The sequence below is a fragment of the Bufo bufo genome, chromosome 4 (genome assembly GCF_905171765.1).
Source record: "Bufo bufo chromosome 4, aBufBuf1.1, whole genome shotgun sequence".
In the NCBI taxonomy this organism is placed as follows: domain Eukaryota; kingdom Metazoa; phylum Chordata; class Amphibia; order Anura; family Bufonidae; genus Bufo; species Bufo bufo.
Window position 1 is genome coordinate 596,637,856 of NC_053392.1, and position 15,933 is coordinate 596,653,788.

General features: G+C 41.3%; 3 protein-coding genes across 16 annotated transcripts in view; 1 reads left to right on the top strand and 2 right to left on the bottom strand.

The window, feature by feature from the left end:
* The window catches only part of LOC120999536 (zinc finger protein OZF-like), a 2,085,412-nt gene that overhangs the window by 1,177,860 nt on the left and 891,619 nt on the right, over positions 1-15,933 (bottom strand). The gene's annotated exons all lie outside the window — the stretch shown is intronic.
* The window catches only part of LOC120999545 (oocyte zinc finger protein XlCOF7.1-like), a 795,896-nt gene that overhangs the window by 540,056 nt on the left and 239,907 nt on the right, over positions 1-15,933 (top strand). The gene's annotated exons all lie outside the window — the stretch shown is intronic.
* Positions 12,905-15,933, bottom strand: part of LOC120997452 (gastrula zinc finger protein XlCGF17.1-like) — a 7,882-nt gene continuing 4,853 nt past the window's right edge. The window contains exon 3 of the mRNA XM_040427531.1: positions 12,905-13,827. Coding sequence (XP_040283465.1) covers positions 12,905-13,827 — 923 coding nt within the window. The remainder of the gene's footprint in view (positions 13,828-15,933) is intronic.

A 15,933-nucleotide genomic window follows, 5' to 3' on the forward strand; every position in this document is an offset into this window, starting at 1 on the left:
CATTATTATTTCCCCTTATAACATGGTTATAAGGGAAAATAATAGCATTCTGAATACAGAATGCATAGTAAAACAGCGCTGGAGGGGTTAAAAAAATAAATAAATTTAACTCACCTTAGTCCACTTGATCGCGGCCCGGCATCTCCTTCTGTCTCCTTTACTGAACAGGACCTGTGGTAAGCATTAATTATAGGTCAAGGACCTTTGATGACGTCACTCCGGTCATCACATGGTACGTCACATGATCTTTTATCATGGTGAATCACCATGGTAAAAGATCATGTGACGTACCATGTGATAACCGGAGTGACGTCACCACAGGTCCTTTACCTGTAATTAATGCTCACCACAGGTCCTGTTCAGTAAAGGAGACAGAAGGAGATGCCGGGCCGCGATCAAGTGGACTAAGGTGAGTTAAATTATTATTTTTTTAACCCCTCCAGCGCTGTTTTACTATGCATTCTGTATTCAGAATGCTATTATTTTCCCTTAAAACCATGTTATAAGGGAAAATAATACAATCTACAGAACACCGATCCCAAGCCCGAACTTCTGTGAAGAAGTTCGGGTTTGGGTATCAAACATGCGCGATTTTTCTCACGCGAGTGCAAAACGCATTACAATGTTTTGCGCTCGCGCGGAAAAATTGCGGGTGTTCTCAAAACACACCCGCACATTTTCCCGCAACGCCCGTGTGAAAGAGGCCTATCTGCATCATCGAGTATACAGGTGGCAGGACGCCAAAGGAATAGCGGTTCCATTCTCTCGTATGAGAGACCGGCGAGCGGGCTCAACTTCCTCAGGCTCTGGGAGCGATGTTTCCGCTGGATATCGGGGGCCTTTTTTAGGCCGAAGACCACACAAACCAAGACAAGGCGAGCCGGGCGCCATCATAGCCGAGGTAGATGCTCCGCGAATCACGAGATCCCAGGTAAGGACAAAAACTTAGTATTCAATTTGTCCTCCAAAAATCTAAGTCCGGCTGACATGAACTACCTACAAAAGGGTTTATCATTCAGCCCTACTTGAAGTCTCGATACTTTCAGTTTAGACACTGATCTACAACGTTTCTATCGGAACGTACGTTTAAAGGCCCATTTCTCTTCAGAATCTATTGTCTCCCAGCCTGTTCATTCTGTTATTCGAACTGGTTCCTAACAGCTAAAATGTTTGATTTGAAGATTAGGAGCACATTCTCACCACCACGTTCATATCATCCTGTTGAAACTTTTATAAATCTGGTGCAACGTGATGTTGAGACATTGTTGCAACAATGTAAGACTGGCAACATGCACATACAATCCAACCTACCTTTGGAGGAGAAACGTGCTCTTGATCAGTTATTGGAAGATAAGTCCCTTGTAGTCAAGCCTGCGGACAAAGGGGGAGCTCTGGTGGTTCTTGACAAAACTTACTATGTTTCAGAAATTTTGTCTCAATTAAGTGATATAGATACATCAGATTTTGCAGAATGATCCGGTATATTGGATTAAAGAAATTATTCAAACTGCTGTTAACACTGCCATAGAGGAGGGGGTTTATTGATGCCACACTGGGCGGCTTTTTGGTTAATCAACATCTGATCACTCCGGTTTTCTATACGTTACCAAAAATTCATAAGTCCATTACCAACCCGCCTGGCAGTCCCATTGTGGCATCCACTGACTCAATCCTTTCACCTTTGGCAGTTTTTCTGGAGAAGATCTTTACACCATTTACTAAATTGTCTCCCTCGTATTTACGTGATACTGAGCATTTTTTACAGGAAATTAAATCCTTGAACTCAGATGAAGATGACATACTTGTTACTTTTGATGTATGTAATTTATACACATCTATATCACATGACAAAGGTTTGAAGGCGATTCGTACACTTCTAGCATCAAGTCACTATAAAAATGCAGAACGTGAATTTTTCCTGACGTTATTGAGGATTGTTCTTGAACAAAATTACTTTTTATTTCAGGATTCTTTTTATCAGCAGCGGCGTGGGACCGCGATGGGATCGAATGTCGCACCGCCATACGCAAATTGCTATATGGCGCAATTTGAGACAGAATTTGTCTATACTAATGATTTTTACAAAAAACATTGCAAATTTTGGCGTCGTTTTATCGACGACATTTTTTGCGTATGGCGACATTTGATCCCTTCAACAATTTACACTGTACCTCAATTCCATCTGGCCTGAATTAAAGTTCACTCTGCATTTTGACATACATAGAATTTCATTCCTGGACACGTGGGTAATTAAGGGTGACATGGGTGTGATATACACGGATCTATTTACAAAAAGCACTGATAGGAATAGTTTGGTTACTTACACTAGTAACCACCCAGTAGCTACAAAAAAATATCTCCCCTATTCCCAGTTTCAAAGGGTTAAGCGTATAGTGGGCGACACAGAGTTATGCAAGGTCAGACTAGACGAGATGACTCAGAAATTTAGGGAGAGAGGCTATCCTGATCATTTACTACAGGAACAAAGGAACAGAGTTGAGGAAATACAGCAGGATAAACCTTTGAAACAACCACGGATTCCACTTGTAGTCAAGTATCATCCATGGACCCAGAGATTGAGAGGGATAATAAACAAACACTGGCATGTGGTATCAAAATCTTACCCACAAGTGGTGGAATTTAGACAACCACCCATGATGTGTTTTAAAAGAGCTAGCAACATACGTGACAGGATAGTACGGGCAGATATTGGCAGCAATAGAACTGGACCTATACAGAGAGTATTGGCTACCCCCAAAATGGGAACTTTTCCCTGTTTAAATTGTGTACACTGTTCCAGCGTAATTAAGGGTACACATTTCACACACCCACAATCGGGTGAACGTATACCTATCAAAGGCTTTTTCACATGTGATAGCCGCTTCGTTGTGTACATTTTGAAGTGCCCTTGTGGTCTATTGTACGTGGGAGAAACTTCCACAAGGATGAAGGATAGATTAAGCAATCACAAATCTACCATTAGAAAGCAAAATTTATTAATTTCCCGTACCATTCATTTCCACGAACATAGACACACAGTGGCACAGTTACGTTATCAGATTATTGAAAGTGTACCCCTCCCACGCCGAGGTGGAGATAGAAATAAATTATTGCTTCAAAGGGAGGCTTATTGGATACACCGACTACAAACGATTGAGCCCCGTGGACTCAATCGTGAATACAACGTACAAAGCTTCCTTTGATAGATTACCTTACTAAAAATACAAAAAAATACAACTCTACCCTTTTTTTCTTGGTAAAAATTCCCCAATTTTTTTTGAAAATAAATATATATTTTTTAAAACAAAAAATAAAAAAAATATTTTTTCTTATATTTTTTATAGTAAGGAAGGAAACACTAATATACAGTACAGACCAAAAGTTTGGACACACCTTCTCATTCAAAGAGTTTTCTTTATTTTCATGACTATGAAAATTGTAGATTCACACTGAAGGCATCAAAACTATGAATTAACACATGTGGAATTATATATATAACAAACAAGTGTGAAACAACTGAAAATATGTCATATTCTAGGTTCTTCAAAGTAGCCACCTTTTGCTTTATTTACTGCTTTGCACACTCTTGGCATTCTCTTGATGAGCTTCAAGAGGTAGTCCCCTGAAATGGTTTTCACTTCACAGGTGTGCCCTGTCAGGTTTAATAAGTGGGATTTCTTGCCTTATAAATGGGGTTGGGACCATCAGTTGCGTTCAGGAGAAGTCAGGTGGATACACAGCTGATAGTCCTACTGAATAGACTGTTAGAATTTGTATTATGGCAAGAAAAAAGCAGCTAAGTAAAGAAAAACGAGTGGCCATCATTACTTTAAGAAATGAAGGTCAGTCAGCCGAAAAATTGGGAACATTGAAAGTAAGGGCTATTTGACCATGAAGGAGAGGGATGGGGTGCAGCGCCAGATGACCTGGCCTCCACAGTCACCGGACCTGAACCCAATCAAGATGGTTTGGGGTGAGCTGGACCGCAGAGTGAAGGCAAAAGGGCCAACAAGTGCTAAGCATCTCTGAGAACTCCTTCAAGACTGTTGGAAGACCATTTCAGGTGACTACCTCTTGAAGCTTGTAACGGACCGTTTCAGCAGACAAGGGGTTAAAATCAGTTTAGGCGATATGCCCTTTTCTGAGAGACAGGCACAGCTACTTCAGAACACCAAACTCCCAAACTGGATACAAAATAGCACTCCAAACTGGGACCTCACGAATAGCTGCTAGCAGACGAACAGGAATCAGCTTACACTCCTGGCAATCAGTCTCTAACAGCATACAGTGGATCCCCCCAATAACGAGTCAAGGCTCCGTGTTGAGGGTCAAGCAGTGGTCTGAGGTGCTGGCACACCCAGCCTGGTTTTTATTACAGTTGTTGCAAATACAGGTCCGCCCACAGGGAGGTATAAAACAACCAAGCCCATCTGGTGTACACGCCCCTAGGGGACCAGAAGGAAGACTGGGACACAGGACAGATATGCAGCACTGCAGGATACACAGAGACAATATATCCCCACAATGCATCATGGTTTCCTCCTCTCTGCCCTGGAGACACCCGAGGAGTAATCCAATTATCTCTCAAGACAAAGGGAAATCACCAATACACATGTGGGGACAACAGAACAGAAATCACCATTTAAACATACAATGTCACAACCCTTTTCAATACACAGACATTTAACATCCCACAATGCCACGAATTAGACCAGGAGTTCAAGTTAGTTCAAGTCCTTTGTGAAGAAATGAGGCCTGGCTGATGAGAGGGCCCATAATCCTGGGGCAAGAGGCCAGCAGCCAGGCCCCTCCAAAACCCAGTGGCGAGGTTAGTTTCGCCACAAAGCTCATCAAGAGAATGCCAAGAGTGTGCAAAGCAGTAATCAAAGCAAAAGGCGGCTACTTTGAAGAACCTAGAATATGACATATTTTCAGTTGTTTCACACTTGTTTGTTATGTATATAATTCCAGATGTGTTAATTAATAGTTTTGATGCCTTCATAGTCATGAAAATATAGAAAACTCTTTGAACGAGAAGGTGTGTCCAAACTTTTGGTCTGTACTGTAGATTGAATCCAAAGAAATGCTACTACAAAGCGTGTTTTCATTTTGTTCATATGTTTTGATTTAACACTGATTGGTGGGAGTGGTTTTCTGTGTGATGTCATTTCCCTGTGTTTGGGCGGTCTATTTAAACATGAAATTTTTCTTGTATGATGATAAGTCTGATGAAGGTGCTGTAGCACTGAAACGCATCACTTATTCCCTGTATATGTGACTGAATAAATACAAGATTGATCTACAGCGAGTGCCGGTCTTTTCTGCAATATTGTGTATATATAGTGTCATGTGTAGTGTGCCCTTAAGGCAATTAACTATATAAATTAATCTTGCATTGTTCTGTATCTCGATCCACGAATCCCACTCGTCCGTGTCTCGGCATAACGTTATACGCTACCTGGGGGTGGTTTCTGTCCCGATATAAAACCGGACCGTTAACAGGGTTATATCTAACAAGGAACTGGTGGCAGTCTACCAGGCTGGCAGGGCTCTGTTTCACTGGGGCAGTGAAAAGGTTCTCTCAGCTTGTCAGGGTTGTGAGCAAGTGTTGTGTCATGGTCAAGGTAGCATGGAGCACCCTCTCTCACTCCCTGTGCCCGTGCGGACAGAAGGTGTCTGTATAAACTGTGACAAGCTGACCTTACATACTTCCAGGGAGGGCGTAACTTCACGTCTTAGAAACCAGTGACGTCAGGCTGGGCTGTGAGGTGTGGTATCATCTGAGGTGGTACCAATACACCTTGCAATAAATTAAAGAACCAACTGGTCCTACCTCATCTTGGGTGTCAGTGGATCCGGAAAAAGTAATTGCAGGGACAGAGAAAAAAAGAATAATCATAAGGAAGGGATGCTAACTGTCCATGTTAAATATCTATTATGGTGTGCTATGCTGGCCTGTAAGACTGAGCCATCCCAATGTATAACAGTGTAATTTAGGGAATTTGCCCTTAGTACTAATGCCCACCTTGTGGCCCCTTCACAGTAGTTATGCCCACCTTATTGCCCTTTCAGAGTAGTAAAAAAATAAATTTTTGGCAAAGCTGTTTTTTGACTTGCTTTCCTTGTTCGTCCTCATGGCAAAACCAAAACAGCTTTTTGTGGCTGAAATGTTGATGGTTTTACAAAGGTTGTGCGCCTTTTTTGTTTTTGGCAGCCCCCTCTTCTAAGCAGACCTGCAAAGGGGAGCACACTTACCTGCTCACCGGTACTGGGTCCCGACTCTATTACTCCCTGGCCTTAGCTGCCTTGCTCAGGTCCCCTGCTGCCAATAGACGTTTTGCAGCAAATTGCTAGCCACAGCGTTCATCTTGCATCATGTGCCCAATTGCCATGATGCAAAGGCAGCAGGTCACCACTGCGGCCAGCAGTGGGGTCAAAGTGGATATTGACAGCGGGGACCTGAGCAAGGCAGCCGATGCGCAGGTACGTTTCCCTATGCAGATCTGCCTGGGAAGTTCTAATGACAGTCTCCGTTGCCTTGCACCGATGAATCTTGTGAGAATTGCACGCTTTGGTTGAAGACCTTCCCAAGTCAAATATGGAGCATTTGGAGTGGTGCATGGGAATCAAACTGTGAATTGTAAAACCTTTTTCTTAGCAAAGCAAAATATAGCGATGAGATGGATAGAAGGAGACTCCCTCATTTAGGTTTAACATTAAAAAACAGAAATGGGATCATTTACTTACATGCCAGATTTTGGAGTATAGAAAGTCGCAAGGCCCAAGCCTGTGTGACAATACTTTATCACTCAGACATTTTTTCACTCTTCTCGCCACTAGGGAATGGCGGGGCTGGCGAATTGGCTCTGGCACATTCACAAACATTTAAACAATTTCAGGTGTAAAAGTTGTCTAAAATTTACTCCACTCAGGGAGTGGAGTAGAATTTCACTTCAGACGCACACTGCCAGAGTATACGCCTAAGTTATGATGAATTGTATGTTTTGTGATAAATTAGGCACATCCTTTGGCAGTCTAGCGGCTATCAAAGACCAGAGTAAAAAGTATCTTTGATAAATGACCCTCAAAATGTCCTAAAAAAATCCACAAAAGTCTGGGACCCATGGTGGAAGTTACCATTTGCACACACAGTGACCACCAACTCTTCCTTAAAGGGGTTATCCGACTTAAATAAATCTATTCTAATTGCTTTTATTGTAGACCAGTGAAAGATTCTTAAAATCACTTTCATCACCTATCTATCACTGTTTGGCCAGTTCAGTTCAGGGTCATGTTACACCTGACGTCAGTAACCCTGCTCTGCTGATGACGTTTCGTTTACAAGCTTTTCCCTGCTTGAGGGAGTGTCCAGGCTGTGTAAACGAGACGTCAGAGCCTCTGGTGCCCTCCCCCCTCCAGCTCTTGTCACTGCCTCGGCTCTGCTATGCGATCGCTCATGTGCAGTACAAACCAGAGCCGAGGTGATCTCCAGCAGCACAGGTTATGTTTGTCCCTCCTGCATTCACTGGGGCTAGAGGTGGCAGTTTGTAAACGTTCCCCTCTGCATCTGGGGATCATTATTACAGCCCCTGGTCCCCCCCCCCCCACACTAGTACACATTCAACACCCCCTGGGAAATATAAATAAATTATTGGCCATCATTATTCAGCTATATAAAATCCTTATCTGCCACCAATATATGGATTTATCTAAGCAATATCCATATTGAATATATATTTGAATAATATAGATATTGCTTAGATACAGATAATGCTAATGATATTTTCACACTAGCGGCAGGACGTATCCGACAGGCTGTTCACCCTGTCGGATCCGCCCTGCCGCTATTTGACGGTGCCGCATAACGGATCCGTTATTGCAATTCATTTCTAGACGGATCCACACCTGGATCCGTCTACAAATGCTGTCACTTGTCACACTGATCGGCGCATCCAGCAGGCACGCAGCTCTGACGACGGAGCTGCCTTGCGGATCCGGCGTTGCAAAACAACTGAAGGACGGATCCGCCCTTCCGGTCTGCGCATGCGCAGAACATGAAAACTGTGAAAAAGACTGCAAGAGGGATCCGTCCATCGACATGGCAAGCGGATAGACGGATCCGTTATTGCAATGCATTTCTAGACGGATCCGCACCTGGATCCTGTCAGTTGTCACACTGATTGGCGGATCCGGCGGGCAGCTCCGACGATGGAACTGCCTGCCGGATCACACTAACGCTAGTGTGAAAGTACCATAAAAAGTCGAAAATCCAGGACTTTTAGTCAAGTGGCCGCTCGCTGTGCACTGCCGTGCTGCGCCATAGCTCCACCACCGTCCCCTTTATAGTCAATGGGGACAGAGCGGCAGTCCAGCGGCACGGCAAAATAGCGGCTGGCCGGATCCGACAGGGTGAACAGCCTGTTGGATCGATCCTGCCTCTAGTGTGAAAGTACCCTTAGGCTCCATTCACACATCCGCAAATGGGTCCGCATTTGTTCTGCAATTTTGCGGAACGGGTCCGGACCCTTTCATTTTCTATGGTGACGGAATTTGGAATTAGTGCAAATACGTCCTCCTTGATATACTGTAATAACAGAAAGAAAATTTTTAGACTAGAAACAAAACCAAACATGAAAGAAATGTATGTAAAATAACATAACTTACACTGTACAGCTGCAATGTGACAGGAAGATCTTCTGCCCTGTGGGTGTATTTATTTATTTTTATGCAAAGTGCAGAGCAGGGTGAGGGGAAGGTCAGGTTGTTCACGCCCAGAAATATTCATGAGACAGAGCTCAGGCTTTGTTGTTACACGCCCCCTCAGCATGTACTTCAGCATGTAAACAAAGCAATGACAGAACCATGAAAAGGTGGACATATGGGTTTTAACTTAATGAAATCTAGCTTAACCAAATTATATGTATATCCTGATGGATTTTAGGTGTTTTTTTTTTTTTTTTTTATTAACTCGGATAACCCCTTTAAAGGGTTTCTGTCACCAGAATTAACCCTATTAAACTAGCCGACATTAGCCATGTGCTAAAGTCAGCTGAACCTAACTAGCCTATTCCTACTTTTATCTATGTCCCCGTTACTCCAGAAATAGAAGTTTTATAATACATATGCTAATTAGCCTCTAAGAGCAGGGGGAGGTGTTACCCCTGCTCCTAGAGGCTCCGTTCTCCCACCTCTGGCCACGCCCTGGTACACTAGATTGATAGGGCCAGGCAGCGTTGGTCTCCTACTGCCGTGTAAATCTCGGGCCTGCGCCGTCCCGTTCAGTATTCGACGCAGGCGCAGTGAGTGAAGGGTGCTCGGCAATTGCCGGCTTCCTCACTGCACCTGCGCCAAATACTGAATGGCACGAGATTTTCCCAGAGCACAGGTCCGGCAGGAGGAGGTGAAAACTGCCTGGCCCTGTCAATCTAGTGTAGCAGGGCGTGGCCAGAGGTGGAAGAACGGAGCCTCTAGGAGCAGGGGCAATGCCCCCCCTGCTCCTAGAGGCTAATTAGCTTATTATAAAATTTATATTTCTGGAGTAACGGGGGCATAGATAAAAGTAGGAATAGGCTAGTTAGGTTCAGCAGACATTAGCACATCGCTAATGTCAGCAAGTTTAATAGGGTTATTCTGATGACAGAAACCCTTTAACTCAGTAGGTTCTGGGACTATATCTTATCATCTAAAGAATAAAGAGACATAGGCCCAAAATGCAGATATTTCTTAACAAATGGTAACAATATGTTTGACACAGTTATATAAAGTCTAAGGGAATCATGTGAACAAAAGAATTGAACGGCACTCCTCTAGGAGATAGGCGGAGCTCAGTGGTAAAGGGGGGTAACAGTATTGATAGGATACCACGGCACTGTAAAGAAATTTTGTAACTGATTTCTTATTTATTTCATTATTTTAATCCATCCGCATAGTCACTGGCCAACGTTTCGGTCCAACATAGACCTTGTTCACGGCCTGGACAAAAGAACATGACAATATAAATAATTGGGTACATAATTATGATAAACAATAAGGTACATGATTAGCAATCCGAAATTAATAAAAATGTATTGATAAAGACGTAAGAAATGACATAGCAGCAGTAGTAATAAGGAGTATAAAATTTGATAATACTGAGGAAAAGGATGGTAGAATCACTTCAGGCGATGGTGATTGAGAGACTGAAAATAGAAGATAAGATTACATCAGAGATAGTGGTACTATATGGCTTATAAAGATATTCTGTAAAACTAGCACTATTACATATAGGCATGGAGGCACAAAGCAATATAAAGGACAATTGATTATACAGGCTCATGGTACAAAATCATGGATTTCACTGATAATCTAGATATGCTGTCAGTAACCTATATAAGGAACAAAAGGAGCCAGTGCACAAAAGGAACCAAATCCCAAAAGAGTAGGATAGCAAGAGGTACATTGGTGAGCAGTGGGTCCATACCTTAATTTCTTAGGCATTGTACAGGGAGTGCAGAATTATTAGGCAAATGAGTATTTTGACCACATCATCCTCTTTATGCATGTTGTCTTACTCCAAGCTGTATAGGCTCGAAAGCCTACTACCAATTAAGCATATTAGGTGATGTGCATCTCTGTAATGAGAAGGGGTGTGGTCTAATGACATCAACACCCTATATTAGGTGTGCATAATTATTAGGCAACTTCCTTTCCTTTGGCAAAATGGGTCAAAAGAAGGACTTGACAGGCTCAGAAAAGTCAAAAATAGTGAGATATCTTGCAGAGGGATGCAGCACTCTTAAAATTGCAAAGCTTCTGAAGCGTGATCATCGAACAATCAAGCGTTTCATTCAAAATAGTCAATAGGGTCGTAAGAAGCGTGTGGAAAAACCAAGGCGCAAAATAACTGCCCATGAACTGAGAAAAGTCAAGCGTGCAGCTGCCAAGATGCCACTTGCCACCAGTTTGGCCATATTTCAGAGCTGCAACATCACTGGAGTGCCCAAAAGCACAAGGTGTGCAATACTCAGAGACATGGCCAAGGTAAGAAAGGCTGAAAGACGACCCCCACTGAACAAGACACACAAGCTGAAACGTCAAGACTGGGCCAAGAAATATCTCAAGACTGATTTTTCTAAGGTTTTATGGACTGATGAAATGAGAGTGAGTCTTGATGGGCCAGATGGATGGGCCCGTGGCTGGATTGGTAAAGGGCAGAGAGCTCCAGTCCGACTCAGACGCCAGCAAGGTGGAGGTGGAGTACTGGTTTGGGCTGGTATCATCAAATATGAGCTTGTGGGGCCTTTTCGGGTTGAGGATGGAGTCAAGCTCAACTCCCAGTCCTACTGCCAGTTTCTGGAAGACACCTTCTTCAAGCAGTGGTACAGGAAGAAGTCTGCATCCTTCAAGAAAAACATGATTTTCATGCAGGACAATGCTCCATCACACGCGTCCAAGTACTCCACAGCGTGGCTGGCAAGAAAGGGTATAAAAGAAGAAAATCTAATGACATGGCCTCCTTGTTCACCTGATCTGAACCCCATTGAGAACCTGTGGTCCATCATCAAATGTGAGATTTACAAGGAGGGAAAACAGTACACCTCTCTGAACAGTGTTTGGGAGGCTGTGGTTGCTGCTGCACGCAATGTTGATGGTGAACAGATCAAAACACTGACAGAATCCATGGATGGCAGGCTTTTGAGTGTCCTTGCAAAGAAAGCTGGCTATATTGGTCACTGATTTGTTTTTGTTTTGTTTTTGAATGTCAGAAATGTATATTTGTGAATGTTGAGATGTTATATTGGTTTCACTGGTAAAAATAAATAATTGAAATGGGTATATATTTGTTTTTTGTTAATTTGCCTAATAATTATGCACAGTAATAGTCACCTGCACACACAGATATCCCCCTAAAATAGCTAAAACTAAAAACTACTTCCAAAAATATTCAGCTATGATATTAATGAGTTTTTTGGGTTCATTGAGAACATGGTTGTTGTTCAATAATAAAATTAATCCTCAAAAATACAACTTGCCTAATAATTCTGCACTCCCTGTAGATGGCGGATGGTGTGATTATCAGTGATATTCATGATTGTGTACCATGAGCCTAACCTGCATAATCAGTTGTCCTTTATATTTCTATATGTAGTAAAACTTATGTAATTTGTGCCAAAAAATAAACGCTGCAAATTTTATAGCGCATAAACAATATTGATGTTTTTCCCCATCTTTCTCCTAGAAAGAGTTAAAATAAGTTAATTAGGTCATGTGTACCCCAAAATGGTACCATAAAAACTACAACTTGTAATGCAAATTGACAAAATTTTAACAAATCCCTTTGTAGAACATGAAAATAATTTCTCCCCGTGTGGATTCTCCGATGTCTAACAAGATCTGCTTTATGGTTATCACTAGTGTTCAGCAAAGCGAACTATCCGAAGTGGAATTCAGTCTGAATTTTGGGAAAAATGTGATTTTTAATGAAGCCAAATTTCCTTGTGCTTCATGATTACGAATCATTTTTCCTAATCCACTTGCTCGCACAGAGGCAGTCCGCTCCTCTCAACTAAAAAAGACCTGTTGAAGGACCTGCACTCAATATGATGATGTCACCATGCTCTCCCAGCATGAGCAAGTGGTGAAGTCATCACACTAAGCACAGGTCCTTCAGCAGGTCTTTTTCAATCAAGAGATGAGCCCCTGTGTGAGCAAATGGATGAGGTGATTTTAATGGCTGTTAGACGGGTGCACTTCGGTCTAAGGGGGCGTTAAAAATGGTCTCATTGATAGGCTGAATGGGGTTTTAAAATAGTAATTTGTGACAAATTAATTCGGAATGAATCAAATTTCTTGTTGAACTTTGACCAAGCGGCAGAATTAATTTTTTTTTAAAGTTTGCTCATCTCTAGTTACCACATTCTGAACATTAAAATTGCTTCTTTCCAGTGTGAATTCTCTGATGTGTAACAAGATTTGATTTCTGTATGAAAGATTTCCCACATTGTAAACAAGAAAATGGCTTCTCCCCTGTGTGACTTCTCTCATGTACAACAAGACATGATTTGTACGTGTAGGATTTCCCACATTGTAAACAAGAAAATGGCTTCTCCTCCGTGTGAATTCTCTGATGTATAGTAAGATTTGATTTCTGTTGGAAAGATTTCCCACATTCTAAACAAGAAAATGGCTTCTCCCCTGTGTGAATTCTTTGATGTGCAACTAGATTTGATCTATTTATGAAAGATTTCCCACATTCTAAACAAGAAAATGGCTTCACCCCTGTGTGAGTTCTCTCATGTATAACAAGAATTGATTTACGAATAAAACATTTCCCACATTCTAAACACGAAAATGGCTTCTCCCCTGTGTGCCTTCTCTGATGTTTAACAAGAGTTGATTTACGAGTAAAACATTTCCCACATTCTAAACAAGAAAATGGCTTCTCCCCTGTGTGAATTGTCTGATGTTTAACAAGAGTTGATTTATCAGTGAAACATTTCCCACATTCTAAACAAGAAAATGGCTTTGCCCCTGTGTGAATTCTCTGATGTTTAAGAAGTTGTGATTTCTGCTGAAAACATTTCCCACATTCTGAACAAGAAAATGGCTTCTCCCCTGTGTGAGTTCTCTTATGCATAACAAGATGTGTTTCAGAGTTAAAATGTTTTTCACATTCTGAACATGAAAATGGCTTCTCCCCTGTGTGAATTCTCTTATGTCTGACAAGATGTGATTTACGGTTAAAATATTTTTCACATTCTGAACATGAAAATGGCTTCACCCCTGTGTGAGTTCTCTGATGTCTAATAAGATCTGATTTAGAGTTAAAATGTTTTTCACATTCTGAACATGAAAACGGCTTCCCCCCTGTGTGAGTTCTCTCATGTCTAACAAGGTTTGATTTAGAGTTAAAATGTTTTTCACATTCTGAACATGAAAATGGCTTCTCCCCTGTGTGAGTTCTCTCATGTCTCATAAGATATGATTTAGATTTACAACATTTCCCACATTCTGAGCATGAAAGAGCATTCTCCCCTGTATGACTTCTTTGATGTTGAACACTTCTTCTGTGGCTTTTATTTTGCATAACAGTCTGTGATGAATCAGAAGATTGAAATCCATCCAGAGGATCAGATGATAGATCTTTGTTCTGAAAGGCTGAGGATACGTCTGAGATAATGGCATGCTCTTCATGTGTATCTTCTGTGACACCACAATCATCTGTTCTAAAATCTGACATCACATGTTTCTCTGAGATCCTGGTACAGTCATCTGCCAAGAATAAATCTGAGTTATATAATTTTTAAATAATAGAACCTTAAAATTATATACATTTTATAACAGTTCTATATAAAGAAAATCCATACAAATTACAAGTCATAGAGCAAAATTGAAATATCAACTGACTATAGGAAAACCGATAACAATCTGACAGTAGACCAATAGCCTGGACCGGTAGATGATGATGTTAGGTCACCAGGCTGTTCACTTGTATTTTCCACTCTTGTGCTGAAGCCAGCATCTTCATAGGTACACAAGGGATCTGTGAGTCAGTGTTATAAGCTGGTGTCCGTCTCACACACTGATCACTAACTGCACTTAAGCACAAAACACACCAGAAATTGAAGCTGAAAGCCCAACTTCTATCTCATAGAAAATTTACTACTAAACGAGATAGATGAGGTGGCAGATCATAATGAGGTTGTTATTATGGGGACTTAAACTACTCAGATATAGACTGGGAAATTGAAACCTGTACATCTCATAAAGGAAACGGGTTCTTGGCAATAACTAAAGACAATTACCTTTCCCAACTGGTTCAGGACCCGACTAGAGGGACGGCCATATACTAGACTTAGTATTAACCAATAGACCTGACAGAACAACAGATGTGCAGGTTGGGGGACACCTGGAAAATAGTGACCATAAAAGTAATAACCTTCCAATTATCATTCATAAGAGTGTTTCTTCAGGGAGGAACAAAAATACCAAACTTCAAAAAAGCTAAATTTAGCCAACTAAGAGAGGTCATAGACCTAACTAACTGGGAGAAAGTCCTCAAAAATAAAAAATACAGCCACAAAATGGGATATTTTTAAAAGCATCCTAAAATCTAATTGTGAGAGGTACATACCTCTTGGGAATAAAAGGTTAAGGAACAAGAAGAAACCAATGTGGATAAATAAAACTGTAAAGAAAGCAAAAAATGACAAAAAGAAAGCATTTAAATCACTAATACAGGAGGGTCGAGAGGAAGCACTGAAAAACTAAAAGGAAAAAAAATAGAATATGTAAAAAAACAAATAAAAGCGGCCAAACTAGAGACCAAGAGATTAATTGCCAAAGAGAGCAAAACTAACCCTAAAATGTTCTTTAATTATATAAATGGTAAAAAGTATAAATCTGAAGGTGTCGGACCTTTACAGAGTGATGAAAGGGGAGTTGCAGAGAGCGATGAGGAGAAAGCAAAGCTACTAAATATTTTTTTCTCTACTGTATTAACTGATAAAAATAAACTGTCATATGAAATGCAGAATGTAAAAGTAAATTCCCCATTAAAAGTGCCCTGTCTGACCCAGGAAGAAGTACAGCGGCATCTTAAAAAGATTAATAGACAAATCGCCAGGATCGGATGGCATACACCCCTATATCCTAAGAGAATTAAGTAATGTCATAGCCAGACCCTTAATTCTGATATTTAAGGACTCTATACTGACAGGAAGTGTTACACAGGATTGGCGCATAGCAAATGTGGTGCCAATATTCAAAAAGGGTCCAAAAAACAGAGCCCGGAAACTATAGGCCGTTATGTTTAACATCCGTCGTGGGTAAACTGTTTGAAGGTTTTCTAAGAGATGCTATCTTGGAGCACCTCAATGAAAATAAGCAAATAACGCCATATCAGCATGGCTTCATGAGGGATCGGTCATGTCAAACTATTTAATCAGTTTCTAT